The sequence below is a fragment of the Nicotiana attenuata genome, chromosome 2, assembly GCF_001879085.1.
Source record: "Nicotiana attenuata strain UT chromosome 2, NIATTr2, whole genome shotgun sequence".
Taxonomy (NCBI): Eukaryota; Viridiplantae; Streptophyta; class Magnoliopsida; order Solanales; family Solanaceae; genus Nicotiana; species Nicotiana attenuata.
The window spans coordinates 28221119-28243942 of NC_031990.1; the positions used below are offsets into that span (position 1 = coordinate 28221119).

At 34.3% G+C, this 22824-nt stretch overlaps 1 protein-coding gene across 2 annotated transcripts in view; it reads right to left on the reverse strand.

Annotated features, from left to right (window-relative positions):
- Window positions 1–22590, reverse strand: part of LOC109206107 (copal-8-ol diphosphate hydratase, chloroplastic-like) — a 33704-nt gene extending 11114 nt beyond the window's left edge. Inside the window, exons 1-13 of one of the 2 annotated variants that reach the window (XM_019368887.1) lie at window positions 22332–22590; window positions 11857–11943; window positions 11712–11770; window positions 10909–11221; window positions 9120–9303; window positions 8047–8261; window positions 7559–7679; window positions 7322–7437; window positions 6889–7115; window positions 6140–6255; window positions 5551–5649; window positions 5134–5376; window positions 1716–1827 (exon numbers count right to left, since the gene is read on the reverse strand). In XM_019368887.1, coding sequence (XP_019224432.1) covers window positions 1716–1827; window positions 5134–5376; window positions 5551–5649; window positions 6140–6255; window positions 6889–7115; window positions 7322–7437; window positions 7559–7679; window positions 8047–8261; window positions 9120–9303; window positions 10909–11221; window positions 11712–11770; window positions 11857–11943; window positions 22332–22437 — 1998 coding nt within the window. In that variant the 5' untranslated portion in view covers window positions 22438–22590. The remainder of the gene's footprint in view (window positions 1–1715; window positions 1828–5133; window positions 5377–5550; window positions 5650–6139; window positions 6256–6888; window positions 7116–7321; window positions 7438–7558; window positions 7680–8046; window positions 8262–9119; window positions 9304–10908; window positions 11222–11711; window positions 11771–11856; window positions 11944–22331) is intronic. The other variant, XM_019368893.1, reaches the window with a different exon arrangement.

Sequence of the window (22824 nt, forward strand, 5' to 3'; positions counted from 1 at the left end):
AGAGGTACCCACACCTCGAAAAGCTAGCTTTGGCATTAATCGTAGCTTCACGAAAGCTTAGACCCTATTTTCAATGCCATCCCATAAAAGTAATAACGACCTTCCCCCTAAGGGGCATCCTACATAAACCCGAACTTTCGGGTAGGCTCGCTAAATGGGCCATAGAGCTCAGCGAGCATGACATAACCTATCATCCAAGAACCGCCATCAAGTCACAGGTACTTGCCGACTTTGTCGCCGATTTCAGCACGGGGATATCTCCGGAGGTGGAACAAGAGGCCCTCCGCGCCTCCGCCCACACCGATCTCTGGACCCTCTACACTGACGGCGCTGCGAATGCCTCGGGATCGGGACTGGGACTCATCCTTGAAGTCCCCACGGGAGAAGTAATTCGCCAGTCCATACGATGCCCCGAGATGACTAACAACGATGCCGAGTATGAGGCTGTGATTGCAGGTATGAAGCTAGCCATCAAATACGGAGCCCGTCGGCTAATCCTCCATTGCGACTCTCAACTCGTAGTAAACCAAGTCGCCGGAACATACCAAATCAAAGAGCAAAGGCTACAAAAATACCAGTCAGAAATCCATAAGCTGATGCCGGAGTTCGATGAATGTCGCTTCGAGCAAATTCCCAGGGGACAGAACGTCGAAGCAGATAACCTAGCAAAGCTGGCCGCGGCCACCAAAAATATCAACAAAGAAAACGTGGTCACTCTCCTCCATTCAGCCGTTGACCACGTCGAGGTACTCTCTTTAAACTTGACTTGGGACTGGCGTAACCGGTTTGTATCCTACCTGCAGGACGGGACACTGCCATGCGACAAAAAGGAGGCCAAGAAACTTCGAGTGCAAGCGGCCCGATACAGCCTAATAAATCACGATCTCTACAAGATAGTGGTAAAGACCATAATACAACCAAGGCTGGATCCTCACTCTCAATTTTATTATATCTACGTTCTTCAGGTCTATTATAATTGAATTAAGCTCATCAAGGTGAGTTTTAACATTCAAGGCCCTCTTCTTCAGGTCTGCCTTTTCTGACTCTCATCTTTTCAGAAAAATCCTCATAAATTGCTTTCTATAACACCCTTATAAAACCAAGGATGATTTCATCCTAATCTTGCATACACTTAAACTAGATCCCATATCGGATTTCTCTACTTCGCTCTTTATTAAAGATGATGATGATATCTTAACCCTAGAATATTTGTAGAAACCTAGCCTGTTCCGTTACCAATTGTTGCGGAAGATCGTGAGTTAACTAGCACACAATCACACACAAAGAAAATTGAGAAGAAAAATAACACTAGGATTTAACGAGGTTCGCCTAAGCCTAATCCTCTGGCAGAAGTGGAGGGAGTTTTCCACTATAAATCAAAAGAATAGCACAGTACAATACAAAGAATCTCCACTTACAACCTCTACATATCGATTCCAAGTAGTCCTAAACATATAAGAGAATAATTTTCCCAATCCTACAAGAGCGATAAGTTTTTTTTTTCCAAAATCTATTAGAACAATGGTTTTCAAAAATTCAAGGAAAAAATCCAAGACACAAAAAATACAATCTCCTATAACCCCAAGAAAATTATTGGAAAAAATATATGGATAAAAAGTACTGTAATTGGTAAAGTTACTATTTGTGCTTTATCATGTTGTTTGTGTCTCTTTTGTGATATAATAAGGTACAGTAAAGGCCTTGTATATACTCACTGCATTGTGTAGTTGGTGATGGATCTCTTTGCCGAGGTCTTCATATGTTTCTTTCGAGAGTTGATGCAAAAACTGACGAAGATTTTTGAGAACCATCTCTTTTGTTTTATTACTGCATCGAAAAAGAAAATTGTCAAAATAACTTGTCATAGCTAGGTTAAATATCTAATCAGCTCAGCAATCAGCTATGGTAACTTTTTGCGTCCTATGTGATAAGAAATCAGAGAAATTAGAGATGCCTATGTTCGGACGTAGTTGGAAGATGGTATTAAAGTAACTCTTGTTTGACAGGAATGTTGGTGGTTAGGATAGAAGATGTAGTGATCTTTGGTATTAGATACATGTTTGGGGGCGGAACCTATGACCTAAGGGGATTCAAAAAAAAATTTAGGATGTGGCACTTGAAATTTAAACCTATGACCTAAAGCAACTTTTGAACCCCCTTCACTATAATACTTGAATTTTTCTTCATATCAAGGAGATTCAACGGGTCACATATAACAAACAAAATTATTTTTGTCGTATTTGCATAGTATAATTTATAACGAAGTTGAACCCCCTTCGTACTGCATAGTTCCGCTGCTACAGCCAGCACCTTGGGGTAGAATCTTGAATTTGGCGACTTGGAGTCAAAGTATAAGCCTAAATGAATCTTGCTTGGGTTATTGAACAAGTATTGATGTAAATTGAATATCTTGGTGTAGATATTGAGTTGTTAGCAACTTTAGAAAATCGAGGGTGAAAAGCAAGTTAAGGTTTATTTAGACTTAGTACCTCTTGGGGCATTTCTTCTGCAAATTCATATGTTTGAAATGGTTTAGAAACTTGATATTAATAGAGAATCTAACTTGTGGGACGAGCGGATTAAAGTTACACTGTGACCTTTACATTATGAATTGCTCAAGTGTTATTGATTTTATATTTCATGAAACATGACGAATTATGCTTTTGAAAGCATAAATGTTTTGCAATAAGTTTAATTCTCATAATTGGTAAATGATTTGACATATTATATACGTATTCAGATGTATTGGATTGGTCACGTGTGCCAAGATGTTATAAAAATATATTACTCTGAGGTTATTAATGTCATGTGGTTTATTTTAAATATAAAATATTTTTATGATTTACTTGTGAGAGCCGAGATTGATATGCATATATATATATATATATATATATATATATATATATATATATATATATATATATATATATATATATATATATATATATATATNATCTGATTTGTTTCGAGAAACTGAACATGCTGGTGTAGGGACGTAGACTAAACCCAGTGGTTTAAGCCTACATGTTAAAATCCTCCATGTGTCGGCACTTTTAGGGGCGAAGGCACGTTCGACGAAGCAGTGTCTCGCAAACTTTTCTAACTTAAGCTTCAACAAAATCAATGGACTAAACTAGCGTTTAGACATAGATTTAGTTGAAACTTGAAAAAATAATTTTTGAAGTAGTTTTGAAAAATAATTTTGGAAGTTGAAATTATGTTTGGACATGCATTTTATTTGAAAAAAATTGAAGTTTTGTGAGTGGGAGAACAAATATCACCCAAAATCTACCCTAAACTAGATTTTGGGAACTTGAAATATAATTTCAAATTTTTTCAAAAATAGATCATTAATCTATGAACAAACAATGTTTTCAAAAAAGATTTGAAAAAATAATGCCAAAATGTATGGCCAAACGGGGCCTAAGGCTATTTCTTGTCTAGAAATACAATAATTAAAATTATTTATTCCCGTTCTTTTTATTAATTTCGACATACAAAATTACTGTGTACGCCCAAGCTTTTGCTATTAATGCATGTTTTGTCTATTTGTACGATAATGTATTTGGATCGCACCAGGCAATTGGGAGGATATTTTCCCGCTGTATTTATTGATGTAATAAGTGTCGATGTATTACTTACTCTTTTTTTTGGCAATTAAAACTTTTCTTTAATCATCACTCATCAGTAAAAACGTTACAAACCCATAGCTTAGCATAAAGCTAGCTAGCTATCTAATAATACGAAACCAACAGCCATAACCATACAGATATAGTACTTTCAAATGTATGTTTTAGTACTCCCGGTTAAAATATAAATATGTGACTTTATGATTTGAAACTTTTGGGCTAATTTTGACTTTGTGTTTTACTTGATTATTCATTTCAATTATCAGATGTATAAATTGAAATAAATGTTTTACTCTTTATATCAACATCTATTGCATTATTCATGCTTTATTTAAATACTTGTCAAGCTTCTTGGTGAAATGATCTAGGATACATATTTATTAGGTATACGGAGCTAATTAGGCCATTTGGTTACCATCCCATTTAAATTTTAGGGACTTATGTGGCTCAGGACGAGCAGCTTAGTTAGGACGACTACAGCTTGAATTTATGGAGGCATAGTAATGATTATTTGTTTGAGTCACCGAGATCTGTCTCAGTTGACTAGTTCATTTCTTGTCATAGAAGTTTCATATATTGTTATATTCTTTTGACTTCTAATTGTGCAAGGCTACTCATATGACATGCATGAATGAAATATTATTTTCTTTATGTATTTTTTTATATTATGAATAATGGCTGTTAATTTAAAGGTTATTGCTTCATACATGAATTGTTAAGTGAGATTTATTTTGTTTATGGATTTAAATGCATATGTTGGGTCATTTTATAAGGGATTGGTTAGCTTGGTGTGAGTAGATTACTGAGTATCGGTTAGGTGATTTTGGGGCATGATTGCACTGATACCGCTGTTAAGAGATGAGAGAATGTAGAGAGAGCTAAAGAGAGAACAATTGATAGCTCATTGCTTTAAGAAAACATAAGAGTTTATCACTATCTATTCATAACGAAAGAGAATATATGTTTTCTTTCTTATAGATCCTAAATTAAAAGGAAGTAAATATTCTACAATTATTATATAATATTTCTAAACTAAAAGGAAAACATATATTAATGTAGATCCTAAAGTAGAAGGAAACTAGTAATTATTAAAGAATATTGTTAAATATATTTTAAATCTATGTAACATTAACATTCTCTTAATATTTTTTTCAATTTATAGATCTTCATTTATGACAAAATTTTATAGTCTTAGAATCGAAAGACTCATTAAACCATGTTTTATGTTGTACTCCCTCAATTCCTTTTTATATGTTACTTTAGTAAAGAAAAAAAAAATTTATCCAAAATATTGATCACTTTAGAAGTCAAGAAGGCATAAATTAATTATTTTTTCTAATTTCATCATTATTATTCCATTAAGGCATATAGTCACTAATAGTTTATTTAAGGACGAGATAGGAGTAATTTAGTCAAATATTGCTTCTTAAAGTAATTGTTGTGAGACGATAGGCAGATTTTATGCATAAACTAATAATTTAAAGTACTGGGATGTAGAGTATACCTATTTTTGTTCATGTCATGAAAACCCTTGAGTTCCATCAACAATGAATTCCTAGTGGTCCAAGTGGTGGCTTCTTCGTTAAAGTAAGATGTAATCATCTTACATATTAGACGAGATTTAGCCCATGCAAGTCGTTCCCTTGACTTTTCTACCTCAAATATACTTGCAGCAGCTAAGAAATAAGAAACTAGGAGGTATTTTTTGCTTATTCCAAAATGTTGGAAATTGCACTTCTCGTACCACCTGTTCATGTGATATATATATATATATATATATATATATATATATATATATATATATATATATATATATATATATATATATATATATATATATATGGAGCAAAATTATTAAGAAGATTTAATGGCTGGCATTTAATAGCTTATGAACATATATAAGAAAGTTTTAAGTGCATACTTTTGCATAATTAGCCACTCAAATCGATGTTGGCTTTGGCATCTGTTGTAATCTAATTTTGCAGCTTGTAAATATACATTGTTGCTTACATCGGGCATTCTACATGGACAAACAAGTAAATAAAATTATCGTGAGAGAATTGACACAACTTCTATATCTTCACAATGAGATGCAAATGCAATCTTGTTTACTGATTTAGTTGAACTCTATAATTTCGACAAAGAGCTTGCATAAATACCCGTGGAAATTTAGTAAAATTTAAATAAATATTATATTCTGAATCCATATTTTCTTTATTAAATAGTAATAACTTAAAGATTAAAATTATCAAATCTGAATTTTTGATCCGCCCTTGATTAGGCAATTGGCAAAACTATTATATATTTGAAATACATAACCGTTGGCAGGACTAGAATGTTGCAGTTTTACTAAGTGAAAAGCTCTCTAGTTCTTATCTTTGAATAGTTACAATTATGTGCAGTAATAAAACTTAATGCGGAGTAACATGAGAACAGTTTAATTGTGTGGAGAACTGAAAACATTATTAAAACAGGAGAAAATAAAGTTTCACAACAATTTAAAGAGGTACCTGTATAACGTCTTGCCAATCCAAATATCATCTGATCCACCATATTGTTCTATGTATAGCCTAGATTCTACCCGAGGTAAGCTAGCATACCATGGAAATTCTAGTGCATATTGCATCTACGAACAAATGTTTGCACAACATATTTAGTAAATTACTCTACGTAAAACAAGAGAGTATCAAATGTTGCAGCATCTATAGAATAATTATACTATTAGTGTATTTGAACCTATTATAGCAAGTAACTTAGCTTATTTTCCAAGTGAATTTGATTTATATGCACAAACGGTATAAAGAAACTTGTACACTACTAAATACTCAAAAGATATCTAATGTAGCACTCATAAAATGAGATTTGTAATCTTGAAATAAGACAAGTTTACCTACTACAAGTAACTGTACCATGATAGTGCAAAAATTCATTACAACTTTTGTGAGTATTAGTTAAACTCTTTCCAGGTTACTAATCTTAGCTTTTTATGGGAAGTTACCTGTAGTTAGCTTATAAGTAAGGTCTTTTTTCACTTTTAGCCCGTGCCAGAAATTATTTACATTCGGTAGCCGAAAAATATAAAATTCGTTATAATTTTTGTATATAACACATTATGTATATATATATACAAAAAAAAATATTCTTCCGGTTATTATTTTAATAGCGGCTATTCAATATCATTTTCCCTATAAATACGCTAGGGTAAAAACTAATTTTACATTGTCAATGTACAAAAGTTAAACTCCTTTTTCATATTTACCTCCCCGGGGATGTCCTTAGCTATAACCCATTTGTCTAAGGATTTGTTGTTCGCAAGACATTGCTGCAAGAATTTGTACGTAAAATCCTTTGCCTCTTCAAGAATCTTTTCCCCTGGGAATAAAGCTTGGGAACATCTATAGAGATTATACATAGCTGTTGGTGACTTGTTTAATTCACCTCTTAGACAAAAGAATTGATCACCATCTTTGAACTTGTTTAATACATCTGTGACAGATAAGAAATTGTATTAAGCCATCGAATGCTAAAATTCTGTGATATTATTAAGGTAAGTAGAACTATGGAGCATCAAACAAGGTTCAAATGCAAAAAAAATATGTACGAAAAAAATATTTTAAAAAAAGTTATTTAGTCTTTTTCCATGTACCAAAAAAAAAGGAACTGATTAAGGTAACCATTTTCCACTGACTTGCCTGGATTAACATCAAATCCGTGTAGCCTTAGCAACCTAATAGCCATGCATGTATCATCGACATCACAAAAGTTTGAATTTCTTCCTCCAAAAATTCCAATCTCCTCGTTCCAATATCTGTAGTTCAAGAAATAAAATAAACTTGTCGCATAAATTACTCAAATTGATGATTCCATGCAGTTGATTGTGTGAATTAAGCAAATCAAAAAGAATTATATATGTTGCTCCTTTTGTTTACCTGATCACATGATCTAAAAGTTCTTTGAATTCTTCCCCAAAATAGTAAGATATTCCAAGGCGTTGTAATCGATCAATTGCCCAAAGTCGTGCTTGCATGTCAACTGGGTAACTATGTGGCACTAACCATAATAAAATTGGAAGTATATATACACACGTTACAGTGAATTCAAGAAGACAATTATTCTATTTGTTCCATTTTATATGGCGCTCTTTTATTTTTGTTCATACAAAAAAGAACGACACCTTTTTATATATACTATGCTAACATTTTAACTTTAAATTGACACAGAAATGCCATGACATGTTTTAAATTACAAATTTCAGAAATATTTATTTCTTTCTTAAATTAATGCCTAGCTAAACACTGCCATATAAAATGAAACGGGGGAGTATGTATTTGTATGTTTTCTGTTATTAGACTTGAAACATTTATAGACTTAATTATTCAACCTGTTTGAAACTGTACAAAAGAAGCATTATACGTACCTCCTCCATTACACTTTTCAACAACGTTTTGAAGAAATCCCAAACACTTTTCATCATTTGTTTCCATGAATGCAATGGCAGTAGACGCAGGGGATGTTAAGAATGAGCCATCCTGCATTTGAAGCTTCAAAAGCCTTTGCCAGTCCAAGTCTCTTAATCCTTCTAATGAAAACAATATTGTTGTCGGAATGGTATGCATAAGATCTTTAGGGATTCTGCAATAGGATGTATGAGCGTACATATGACTTATATATTAGTCAGCCAATATCGGGGAAATGCAAAGATGTTAAGACATATATAATATAATTACGTAATTAAAAGCGACTTCTATCTAAAGGATGATATAGCCACACAATCTAACATGATAAAATAGTAAACATGAATAGATCATGTGTTCAATCTCATTGTCACCCCAAAAGTAAAACAATACTTCCACATGTTTAGCCTATGAAAAGAAAATCAGGCAGCGTGTCGGGACATAATATGAAAAATTCATAAAAAGACATTTTCTCTAACAGTTTAAATTTCTTGACGAGATGATCACGACATTTTTTTTAACCAAGAACCACTATGAAAGTGGGGTTGTGTTTGAAGCCTAACTTTCAAATTAATGATCACGCTATTTAATATGTTACCAAAGTATACAAGTAGAGGGGGACCAAAGATTTGGAGGTTGCAGATGCACTTTTGCATTCAACTAATATCTGTTTTGTATATAGGGTGATCACTACTAATATATCACTATTTTCTAAAGACACACACACACACATATATATATATATATATATATATATATATAAAATAGAATTTTTGCCGAACTTTACGGGTGTTGGTGACCTCTCTCTGTATAGCATAGGTCTGCCTCTGTATACAAGAGATGATGTTTTAAATTTCACCGTGATCCAATAAATAAAATATCTTCACGTGTTTGATTCATGAGAAAAGAACCAGACTCACGAATTAGGGGGTGTGAGTGAGATGCATAATTAAATAATTAAAAAAATTATCTTATCTAACCATTTAAATCATTAGATAAGATGATCACACAATCTAACATTAAGTAGTCAAATTACCTTGTAAACTTTGCCTCTCTCCTTGCATAAATTTCCTTTAGGACTGGCACATCGTACGGAATGTCAGTGTCTAATTTTTGAGCTTTCTCAAGGAGAGCAGGAAACACAAATTCAAATCCACAAGTCATGTTTTCAACTTCCCCGGTCTCTAGCTTGCTTAAGTTTTCTTTGATAAACATCACTCCTATTAAAGTAGAATAGCCCATGTCAGTAAAATTCACTATTCTAATCTTTTTCTTATACATAAATCTTGTCTCATATAATGCATTTTATATTTTTACGGGGAAAGGCCCGCCAAGGCAGCTTGCTACCTAAGCGTCACGCTATAGCAGAGGCTTGGCACATCCACCTTAAGAAAAACAAAAAAGAATAAGGAATCTTACAGAAATATTTCAAAAAAGTCCTAATTTACCATCCTCTAGCCATTAGTAATAGACTTACCAAAACTAGCCAAGTACATATAAAAATTGAAAACCCAAAGAAATAAGGTTCTTTCTCTTCCAAGAATCATACACAAAGATCTCCTTCTATATTTTCAAGCGTGATTAGCAGCATTAGATGCAAGACGGAAAGGAAATTTCATGTATGAGGTAGCAAATAAAGTGATGAAATAAAAAAAAAAAAAAAAATATATATATATATATATATAGGTAGAGAGAGAGAGAGACTTTTTTCAATGGGTATGGTTGAGATTCATTGAAAACATACAAATGAGTCAATATACAAAATTTTGAGGAAGATTGGAGGTGGTTTGGTATCAAAATTCGTTGTTAAAATCGAGTTCAAAAAATTCTTCTGTGACACATGTATCACGTATGTATCTCACACGCATGTATACATGGATATACACGTGATACATATTTGATGCATATGCGATACACAGTGTGATACACCTATTATTTTTTTCTTGTTCATCTTCTTCTTCGAATTTTCAATTCAAATCACCTCAAAACTCCACCAAATTATCCCAAAATTGAGATTCAAGCTCCTTAAGATATACCCACTCTATTATAATAACATCCACCAAAAGAAAGCAAAAATTTGACCTTTTTTGGCCACAAATAACTAATTGGCTAATATTAGTAATATTTTCCCAAAAGAATAAGTATATCTTTTGGAAATACTTCTAGTATTTATCTGTGACCTAGTAGCTGTTAATATACATAAATTAATTTTTTTCCCATAAATTTATCAATTAATGTTTATCATAAGAATTTACCTATAATTACTTGTAAGTTGAGGTGACAAAATCAACTTGTTTTTTATATTAACTACCATGCTTATACACGTGGGGTTATCATCCGCTTATGACTTGACTCAACAAGTTGAACCTACAATGACCCATCAAGCTATTGGTTCAAAACAAGTAAGTTGCTAGATAGGTTAAGATGCAATTGAAGCCCAGACATACAAAATTAAATTTGGAGATTGAAAATACTATATATGCAAATTTTGAAGAATTTAAGCTAATAATATAGGAAAATACCGTAACTTCCAATTTTTATTTCTGAAAGCAAAGTATAAAAAGAAGTTTGGGTGACGTTGCGGGTCGGTTTTGCCGGTTATTGGACCCGTATTGATCTAAGCAAACTTTGGATTGGTTGGTTCATCAACTATCGTGACCTGTCAAATTTGACCTCTAACCCGCTAATTTGCCACTTTCTTATAAGCGACTCACTGTGAAAATATTTTATATATATTGTCAGTGAATATAACATAAACGCGAAGAAAATTAATTACCTGTGAATAATATTAAACAAGTCTTGAATAATATAACTTGAAAGTTCACCTTTGTTTCTTTTACGAAGGGATGTGTTCCATAAGGTCAATGCAACAACGCATGCTAGTGTGTTCAAGAGACGATCATATATGCAGAATACAAGCTCCTCGCCCCATGAACCATCAGGAAGTTGATTGTCTTCAATCCACTTAAGACAAGATGGAAAAAGGGGTCTTTCTCTGCTTCCATTAATATTAGTATCACGAATAAAGGAAACCCAAGCTGTGTCATAGGGTGAGACACTTGACCTTCCATCTCCCATCGAACTCAACATATGTTTGATCTCCTCTGTCAAATTCTTGATCTGTATTGCTGTGGTTACCTATTGAGAAAAAAACGTTTTTAAGTATAACATGTGTTTAACTTTGACCGTGACATCGCTAGCAAATATTGAAGTCATTTGCACATTGAAATTAATGTACAACACAATGACCTCGTGATGTTTTCCTAAAGACGTGAAAAGAAAGAAAGAAAGATGATGAATTTTTTAAATTTCACGGTGAACATCAAAGGGCGGATATTCGGTGACTTATGTGGGTTTAATTGAATCCGTTGCTTTTTCTCTTCGAACTTTAATAAGATCATACAACACCAACATACCCAGTATATTCCCATAGTACGAGACATTTAATAAGATCATATATATTTATTTTAAATCTACTGATTCTATATCATGGATTTGCCTCTACTGACCATAAATTAAACTTCTCATGAGCATCTTACGTTTTAATATACGCAAATTGCACCATTTTTAGAAACAATTTTGTCAAAAATTTGAAAAATGTAGAGCTAGTAACTAATTTTCTTATCACCTGAATGTCTTCCGCTTCGTAGTTATCTGGGTAATCAGATTGTTGCTCATCCACATTACCTGAACAAAATGTAGATCATTTAGAAAAACTTTCTTTCTGGTTTTATTCGTAAACAAATTGATCTTTAGGCAATAGACGCTCATACCAAAATAACTTGCAGCATTAGGGGCACAATTGAAACGAACTGGTCTATGAACCAGCGATGAGCCTTTATTTTGGAACAACCAATTTCCTGAAAATATACCAAATAGAAAGGCAATGGCTTAATAATTATAATTAGTTATAAGGTACTACTATTAAGGTAACAAAGACTATGTAATTGCCAGTGATATTCCGTCCTAATTCTTAAAATTTCAAATGTGCTAATGAGAGTGTACGTTGTATTGGACAAAATTTGGACTGGACTTAATAACCGCAAATGGACGTGGTCGGGGATTAAGCCGACCACAGCATTATGGCGAGGAGTCGTCTTAAGAAGGACTAGCGCCGAGGTCGAACAAAGGATGTAAGGAAATAACGGTAGGATAAGTTTAGAATAGAAGGAAAGAATATTCCGTCGAATATTCTTTTAGTTGTACTTTTAGGGTTTTCTAGGAATACCACCAATAAATAGGAAGAGATAAAGAACAAAAGGGGGACCTTCACTTTTCGATAAGAGCACATTGTAAAGGGTTGACTATAAAGAACATACAAAAGCTTGTCTTGTTTACTGATTACATTGTTCAATATATGTTGTTCATTCACAAGATCCAAAGATTCCTTATCCACCTCCTTTTTCTATTCCCTCACGTTGTTGTGAGGAAGGAGAATCATCCAAGTCATCTAACATTTGGGTGATAAATTCTTTTTTATTACATTTATTGCCATTATCTACACTTATTGCATGCTGCTATTACTACATTCATTGACAATCATTGAGCATATATTTGATATTTATTATTCTTGAACACGGTCCCATATCACTGATATACCTAGTTTTAGATCTAGAATTTATTACGTTTAACTAGGATTCACCCTCTATTTCTTTATTAATTAGTTTAACAAAAAGTTTAACACATTTTGGTCAAACATACGTGAGGACGAACAGAGAACTATGTCACTAATTGACTAAGTACAATCAGTAGCGGAGGCAGGATTTTCGCTAAGGATGATCAAAAAAGAAAAAAAAAATTAAATGAGATTGTAGCTAGTGGGAATTGAATCAATGATCTCACAAAGGTTTTGAACCACCTTAGCCACTAAGATATGTTTTTGGACTACATCAAGGGGATTCAAAACATAATATAATTATATAAAGATAAAATACATATTTTAACTTATATATACAATATAATTTTTTGGCGAAGTGGGTTCGGGCGAACCCCTCCTAGCCCACTAAATCCGCCCCTGAGTACAATACTTAAGCCGGTGAAATTCAAAAATAGCCAAATTTACAAGTGATAATTAAAAAATAGCCACAGTTTCAAAAGTAATCGAAATTTAGCCACTTTTGATGTAAAGATAAATCTGAATGAAAACACTATTCAAAATCCAGAAAAATATTCCGGCATAATATACTGGAGTTCCAGCATAATATGCTGGACTTCTTGCATAATATGCTGGAGTCCAACATGATATACTGGACTTCCAGCATAATATACTGGCGTTCCAGTATAATATACTGGTCCAGCATAATATGTTGGAAGTTTATACATAGGTGCTCCAACCTCCAGTTTACTATGCTGGAACTTTCTGTGTATTGGAGTTCCAACATAATATACTGAAAATTCATACACAGGTGCACCAATCACCAGTATATTATGCTGGAACTTTTTGTGTTGCGACAAAATAGTGACTATTTTTCAATGACTTTGCAAACGCTGGTTATTTTTCAATTACTAGTCCGAAAACTGGCTAGTCCGTACTATTTTCACTACTTAAGCCACCTTATAAGGTGGGCCTCGCCTCCCAAGCCAATTATTAATATAGTAATAGACTTATGGAATATATTACGAGTTTATGGTCAAAATATATATCACATGTTATATTTTATATACCAAAAGCACTTGGCATCCCCACCTAATTATTGTTTGTTAGATCTCTTCAACTCAATATGTAAGGATAAGATTAACTACAAGTCACACAAAATATGGACATATTAAACAAACTATTAGGAATTGACTGTTCATGTTAGTGGTTAATAGAAGGCGGTAGGCCTATAAAATGGACAGGTTGGACTGATTTTGAGCGGGTCAAAATGGTCCGAGTCAATAAATAGGTGGGTTAATGACCCACTTAAAAATTACATGGGCTGAGATGGAGTAGGTCAAGAACTCAAGATGAACTAAAATTTGGGTCATAGCCCAACTCGGCCAACTCGTACCAAACTTTAATCAATGTGTGTTATTTTTATTGGTTACAAGTAATTTGGTCATTAGTACTTTGCTTTATGTTTTGATAATCTAACAAACTTACTATCCAGAACCATATAAGGAACCTATTACATATTTACAAGACCTTAAGATCACAAGGTTCCAGGTTGGGATTCAGCGTGTGATATGATTCAACTCTTCAGAGTGGAAAGAACAGCTGAGGGAACAGGTCCATACCAGTTCCCGAGGAGACTGTACGAAGTTAACTCTCCAGCTGGAAAGTTTCTGCCTACACACGCTACAGTGCAGGAATAGTGCAGCAGCCAACTTTCTATGGAAGGCTTTTTACCTACCTTGCTTACATCATTGTATGTGAGGTCACACATGTATCTTTACATCAAGGGAGGTAAAACACATTCACTTGAACACTTAGAGATTTCACTCAAGCTCATTCACGTGACTATCCAGCAAGAAAGTTTTAAGTGCTTCAAGAACAAAGAACAAAACAACTACGGACCAGTTCCCACATCGAGTCATTGTATGTCCTTAGTTGAGTTGTAACTTTGTAATAGTTCTTCAATTGTATTTCCTACTTAGCTTGTCTAGAAGCATTCTGTAGGAACCCTTTTTGTAAACCTTAAACCTGCGTGTTTGAGTCTTGGCTGGAGTTAGTCATGTTGTAAAGTCTTTGTAATACAGTTATTACAAAGTGGCTTGTAATAGAGTTTTACAAGTTAGTGAGGGATTAAGAGGTTAATTCCTAGGTTGCATAGGTTGTAATCTAAAAGTTGCTCAGTAGTGAAGTTGAATTCCTACAAGGGTAGGTCGTGGTTTTTAATCCCGTTGAGCTGGGAATTTTCCACGTAACATTCCTCCTGTCATTTACTTGCTGCTGTGTGCGTGTGTTCTAGTGGAACTGATAGAGAACCTGATTTTCTATAGGGTTTGGTGGACCCTTATATTCTATCAATTTTCTTATAAATTGTTCAATTATCAAGATTTTTTTTTGTTATGGTCATATATAACATATCAAATAAAAAAGAATTATTTTAAAGATATTTTAGCAAAGTTACTCATTAATCTATTTAAGCTAAAAATCAGCCAAATTTTAGATCTGCTGGGATGTACTCAAGATATGCTGAATTCGAAAAATGTGCAGAACAATGATCTGTCCAACTTTTGACAGATTGGACGGGTTAAATAGGATTTAGATCAAATTGCCGCCCCCTAGAAGGCTGCTTAACTTGTGAACAGTAATTATCAAGGGTAAGATTGAGGTGTTACCGCAATGAAACTTTCTCTCTCTAGAAATTAAGCTTCCTCTCAGGCAACTGAAATGGCGAGGAAGGCCAAATCTGGAGGAGGAAAGAGCACAGTTCAGCTAGAGATAATAGGAAGAGATCCACGACGAGTTCCGCAGTCATCGGAAGCGAGGAAATTCAGAAATCTCAATGCAATTCAAGGAATTGCACCGCTAGATTTGGAGAAATCGTTGGAGACATCAGCAACAATGGTAGAAAGCACACCGATCAGCAAATCCTGGGCAGATCAAACAGAGGGTGAGGTAAACGAGCTAAATTTAATTGAGAAACATAGCCATGCAAAAACACCAAAAACTGGGAAGAATTGGAGTAAAATAGTAGGAAATGGAGAATCGAGTGAAGGATATGATCTAACTGAGAAGAGAGGAAAACAAATAACAGGAAATATGAAAATTATTATGGATGACATTAAGGATGAAATAATCTACTGGAAATCGGCACTTATATGTTATGTGTTAGGTTCAAATCCTCCTCAAACTGTGATGGAAGGTTATTTCAGAAGGATATGGGGAACACTAGGAATTGATAAAATTGCACAAGTGAATCGAGGAGTGTTCATAGTTAGATTTCATTCACTAGAAGGTAAAGAGAAAGCAGTTGAAGAAGGGATAAGAATGTTCGATAAAAAACCTATGGTAGTGAAGCCATGGAGACTGGATGTAAAGTTTAACAAACAGATGGTTGAGAAAATACCTGTGTGGATTAGACTGATGAACTTAGATATCAAATATTGGGGACAAAATGCACTAACGAAAATAGCAGGGATGGTAGGGAATCCTTTGAAAGCTGATAGGGCTACAACATAGAAACAGAGGCTTCAATTTGCTAGAATTCTAGTTGAGGTGGAAGCAGATCAGGAATATCCAGAAGTGATTATGTTTGAGAATGAATGGGGTGCAATCATGGAGCAGGAAGTGCGTTATGAATGGAAGCCAATATATTGTGCAGCATGTGGGAACTATGGGCATGATATTAAGGAATGCAGGAAACAAATCAGAGAGGAAGCTGAAAAGGAAAAGAACAGGAATGGGATGGAAAACAAAAGACAAATAAATAACAGTGAGATAAAGAAGGAAAAGCAGCATGAGAATGATAATGCCATTGAGCAAATAGCAGAGAAGCAGAAGGACAAATTGAAGCAGGGTGAGGAAGCAGGCAGAAATGCAAAGGAGCAGGACAAATGGCAAGTAGTGCAAGGGAAAAAAGCATGGAGAAACAAAGTCAATTATCAGCAAAATAGGAATATGGATACTAATATGAGTAACAGAAGTAATGCAAGAACTGATGATGTAGAACAAGAGAAGGAAAGAGGAACAGAAATAATGAGGAAGGAAGAACACAAGGGCAGGTTGGGGGGCCTCAACCCCAACGCCCTAATGGATAGAATGGGATTCTAGAACTCTAGGGGCCTAAATAGACCAACTAAACAGAAGTAAATGAACATGTTCCTTTAGAGACAACAAGTTGGAATGTTTGGGCTCCTAGAAACTAAGATTAAGAGAGATAAGGCCAACAAAGCTGCTCTTAATCTATGTACTGGATGGTTATACACTACTAATCATGCAAAGCATAATGCAGGGAGGATATGGTTGTTATGGAGACCCCAAGTCTTCTCTATACAGGTGGAAAAGGTGACAGAACAATTGATTCATAGTACAGTGACACATAGGAGTATAGGGAAAAGAATGAGTATTACAATGATATATGGATTCAATGATCAAGCACTAAGGACTGAATTATGGAGAGACATCAGGAGCATAACAGATCAAATGAATGGGGCATGGGCAATAATGGGAGATTTGAACTCAATTATCAACAAAGAGGAGAGAGTGGGAAGCAAAGTAACATATGCAGAAATCAAAGACTTGAAAGAATGTGTGGAATACTGTGAACTACATGAAATGAAATCATCATGATGTTAATGTACCTGGAGCAATAAGCAGGAAGGGCAGGATAGAGTAATGAGTAGAATTGATAGAGTTTTCATCAATACAGAGTGGGTGAATAAACTACCAGTAGCTGAAGTACAGTATCTACTAGCAGGGGAGTATGATCACATTCCAGCAATAATACAATGGGAAGGGAATGATAGACCAAGACAGAAGGTATTCAGATATTACAATATTTGGAGCATGGATATATCATTTGTGAGTAAGGTAGAAGGAAGCCGGGGACAACATATCCAAGGATCAAGTATGTATAAGATAGTGGGGAAGCTGAATAGACTCAAGAAAGTATTAAGACAATTAAACAAGGACAGTTTTAGTGAAGTTGAGAAAAAGGAAGAAAACTGGTTGAAGAAGCTGTTAGAATTCCAGGAGAAAATACAAAAAGATCCTAGAAATGAAGGGCTAAGCATAGAAGAGAAGAATTTGACAAAGGAATATATGTACTGGAAGGAAGCAAAAATGAAATACCTGCAGCAAAGAAGTAAGGTGCAATGGATCAAACAAGGGGATATGAACACTTGATACTTCCATTCTGTGATCAAGGCAAAAAGGATAGCAACTAGAATCTTCACAATTCAGAATAGCTAGGGGGAAACAGTGCAAACAACAAAGGAAGTGGCTGAAGCTTTTGTGGAATTCTATGAGAATCTACTGGGCACAAATAAGAAGGACATGAGTCATGTAGTAAGCAGATTAGTACAAGCAGGACCAATGGTATCAGAAAAGCAAAAAGCACAGATGACAAAGAGATTTATAATGCAGGAAATCAAAGAGGCACTGTAGGGAATAGAAGGTACAAAAGCACCAGGACCTGATGGGTATGGAAGCCAATTCTTCAAGGAGAGTTGGAACATAGTAGGGAAGGATGTTACTGAGGCAGTCCTAGAGTTCTTCCAATCTGGGAAGATGCTCAGAGCAATGAATACTACAGCAATCACACTGATACCAAAATCTACTCATGCAGCAACAGTAGGTGATTACAGACCTATAGCTTGCTGTAATGTGGTCTATAAGATCATTTCAAAGATGCTATGTAACCGATTGAAACTGGTGTTACTAGGATTATATCACAAATCAAAGTGCATTTGTGGCAGGGAGGACAATTGTACAGAACATTTTGATATGCCAGGATCTAGTCAGATTGTATAATAGGAAGAACACAACTAAAAGTTGCTTGATTAAGGTGGACATGAAGAAAGCCTATGATTCGATTGAATGGGAATTTGTAAGGGAGAGGTTACATGCACTGAATTTCCCAGCTAAATTCATTGGATGATAATGGAATGTATAACTACAACTAGTTACTGCATAAACTTGAATGGAGACTGTTATGGGGATATAAAAGGCAGGAGAGGACTAAGACAAGGGGATCCAATATCACCCTTCCTATTTGTCATATGTATGGAATACTTCACAAGGGTGATGGGCCAGGTAGCATAGCAGAAGGAATTCAAGTATCACACAAAATGCAAGGAGATGAAACTGACACACCTGTGTTTTGCAGATGATATGATTCTGTTTTGTAAAGGGGAATATAGCTCTGTAATGCTAATGCTGAGAGGACTAATGACATTCTCAAACACATCAGGGATGACAGTAAATGCTGAGAAATCAAACATATTCTGTGCAAACATGAACAACAATGAAATGGAAGACTTGAGTGAGATGACAGGCTATAAGAAAGGGAAGCTTCCATTCAACTACTTAGGAGTCCCTATTTCTCCTAAGAAGTTGAATGCAGTGGATTGTGAAAGATTAATTGACAAGATACTAATAAGAATCAAGGGATGGGGGTCCAGGAATCTCTCATATGTAGGAAGAGTTCAATTAGTCAACACTGTTTTAATGCATCTTCATACTTACTGGGCATCCATTTTCATACTGCCAAAGAAAGTGATGAAGACCATAGTAACCATTTGCAGGAATTATCTATGGGATGGAGAGTGATTACCAACAAGCCTCCATCGGTAGCCTGGGATACTGTCTGCAGACCAGAGGAAGAAGGGGGACTAGGGATACAGGAATGCATATCCTGGAATGAAGCAGCAATTGCCAAATACGTATGGAATATTGAGCAGAAATGTGATACACTATGGGTAAGATGGGTGAATCATATATACATAAAAGGGAAGGATTGATGGCAATACAAACCACCACAGGATTGCACATGGTACTGGAAGAAAGTATGTGACATTAAAGAGAAATTTGAAGTTGGATTTGATCAAAGAAGCTGGAAAGGAAAGAATATACAGTACAAAATCAAAGATGGCTATGACTGGAGAAGAGGAGAAGCAATCAAATGGCCATATGCTAGATGGATTTGGAACAGCTTAAATGTTCCAAAGCACTGTTTCATTGGATGGCTGATCATGAAGCAGAGATTACTCACAATGGATCGCTTGTTTATAATAGGGGTGGGCCAAGAGAAGACATGTCTCCTATGTGAAAGAGCATATGAAACAATCCAACACTTGTTTTTTGAATGTAAATACTCAAGCAGAATACTGGAATAGTTATGCAAATGGCTGAAGGTTAAAATAAACAAAGCAGATCAGAACAATATATGGAGGAAGATAGGAAGATGTATCAAAGGAAGAATATGCAGGAAGTTTGTAGTATCCATCATCATAGCAATCATGTATGGGATCTGGAAAGCTAGAAATGAGGCATTGTGGAACAAAGCAGCTATAGCGTTATAAGCTACAACTCTCAAGCACAACTGAGGTGCGATATACAGTCTGAATTTTTCAAGAGCCAAGTTCTCATATAACGTCATTCCTACGCGGATTCTCAACACATAGCAATTTCTCAAGCCGTCTCACAACTCACACGGCGCAATGCATCACTATGCGAAATATCTGACAAAGAAACATCAACCTAACTACTCCTCCATGAGGATCGCGTCACTAAAATGCACACATCTGGCCTGATATAGAGCCATTATTCACATTAAATCTATCCACCAACTTCAAGCAGATTCTGATCACACTGAACTAGTCTGATAACCNATATATATATATATATATATATATATATATATATAAATAGAATAAAAAAAGAGTGTCTCTTCAATTTAAATTTGAATAGAAGGAACATTTCATCGTCCTACTTTGTACATGTGCTTTATTAATTAAAAAATGGAAAGAGCAAAAACGGACAATTTAACTCAAACGTAGCTTCTTTCTTTTTTTCTTTTTCTTTTTCTTTTTTGCGGGTATGAAGCAGTGTCAAACAAAAATATTACTTCCAAGTTCCAAGTTTGGATTAAAATTTTTCTCTATTTAAAAATAAAATCAAAGAAGAATCTTTCCTCTTTGAGGATTGGGTGGGAGGATGAGCTTCCCCTCAGTAGTAGGTCGAATGAAAGACAAAAGAGCATGACAGGAAAATAAAAAAGACACAACTCTAATTTTCAAATACCATTTTCACTTGAAAAAATTTTTCACTTTTTTTTTTGGAAAATTTACAAATCTTATGTCCAAACGCCCATCAAAGCACCTAACTTTCTCTATCTTATGAAATTTTGTTCTAATTTCATGCAAGAGATGTCGGATTTCATATTGTTAGAAGCAAAAGGAAATGGGAAGTTATCATAAGAATAAAAAAATGGGGAACTCTACACGTCCTGTCACCTATACACACACCTTTAATTTTTATACATTAGCACTGCAAATTTTACATTATCAGAGATACGTACGTATACTACTTATAATAAATGGAATGAGAGACCTGAAAAATAAAACCCTTAGGGGCCATTTTGTTACCAGGATAGGGTATAATAATTGGGGGATATATAAAATGTGAGATTATTTTGTTTGGATAAATTATTTATTTTGGTATAAGTAATTCCTAATTATTTATACCACGATTGTAATATTATTTTTATAACACACTCAAACACGAGATAGTAACCTCGAAATTACTAATCTCGGAATAAAACAACAAAATGAAACATTACCCATCTTCAAAGCTCTTTCTCCGAAATCCTTTAAGAAAGCAAGCTTAAATTGGAACTAAAAGTTTAATATTAGAAAACCAAACCTATATATATATATATATATATATATATATAATAGTGGGAGATCCAAAATTCTGATTTCATGGGTCTAATATTTAAGTTCTTATCGTTGCATATATTGTGCTNCTTACTTTTTTAATACCTAATTGAACTCACGTGTAACCTTAATAATATTACAGAGAGACTTAACGGTACTACTATTACTAAATAAGTAGAGTAGAGAAGACGAACGTAAAGGTTAAAAACCTAACGGGTTACGACGTTTAGTTACCGTAGAGTAGGTAGTAAGTAGTAGGTAGGTATATAATAGTNTAGGTATATTTGTTAGGTATAATATTATTGTAGTATAATTACCTATTATTATTACACATAGTATATTATTTATTACACACACAACAACGAGATACGTAACTACCGTAATAACTAATACTACGAACGTAAAACAAACAAATAAGAACACTTACCTACTACTACTAACGACTCTTCTTACCGAACTACGTTAACGTAANACGATACTAATAGTAACGTAAAGTTAATATAGTAAACAAACCTATATATATATATATATATATATATATATAATAGTGGGAGATCCAAAATTCTGATTTCATGGGTCTAATATTTAAGTTCTTATCGTTGCATATATTGTGCTTTTGAAATTGTGGGTTGAAAATTTAAAAACTGTTGAAAGTTTGCTAAATTTTCACAAACAAATATGCTTCGTATTGAGATTACTAAGTTCAATTGAACTCAACAAATAAGGTTGTATCCGCCTCATGTATATCACATTTTTACTCCAACGAACCAATACCAATTTTTTTTTTTTTTTTAAAACAAAAAGCATCTTCTCAATGCAAGTATATACTAAATAATGTTGTCATTATATAATCTCTATATTGTAATCCTCACATTATAATTTCAATATAACTTAAGTCAGAAACTAAATAACCTCTCGCAGTAAGATGATTAAAGTAACTTACTGGGGCGGCCGTGTTTAATAAATTCAGCTTGCTGCGTAGACAACAAAGTAGGATTGTTGAATTGATGAATTGTGCAGCAAACTCCATAACTGGATATAACCTGCATTTTCTGGTTGTTTTTAATATTATTCTTTCTCCAGAATATGTAGTGGGGGAGAGAGAGAGTCAAGTTTTGAGAGAGAAAGGCATTCTGAGTTGTGAAGCAATGGAAATGGTTTGAGCTGTTGTGATACTACTCGCCTATTTATTTAGTGGACTCTGCCTCTTCAGCCAATTCTTTTTCATTGTATTGGAATTTGGACATGGAAAGAAGCGTTAGATGCCCTGTAAATATATATTTCTATAACGTTGTCCTATTAAAGTATATTTTAATTATCATACTTTTGATCTGTTTTCTGTCTTAAAATTAATTTATGGAAGACTATAGTGTCACGATCCAAAAATCCCACCAAATCGTGATAACACATAACCCAACCCGCTAGGTAAGTCAAGC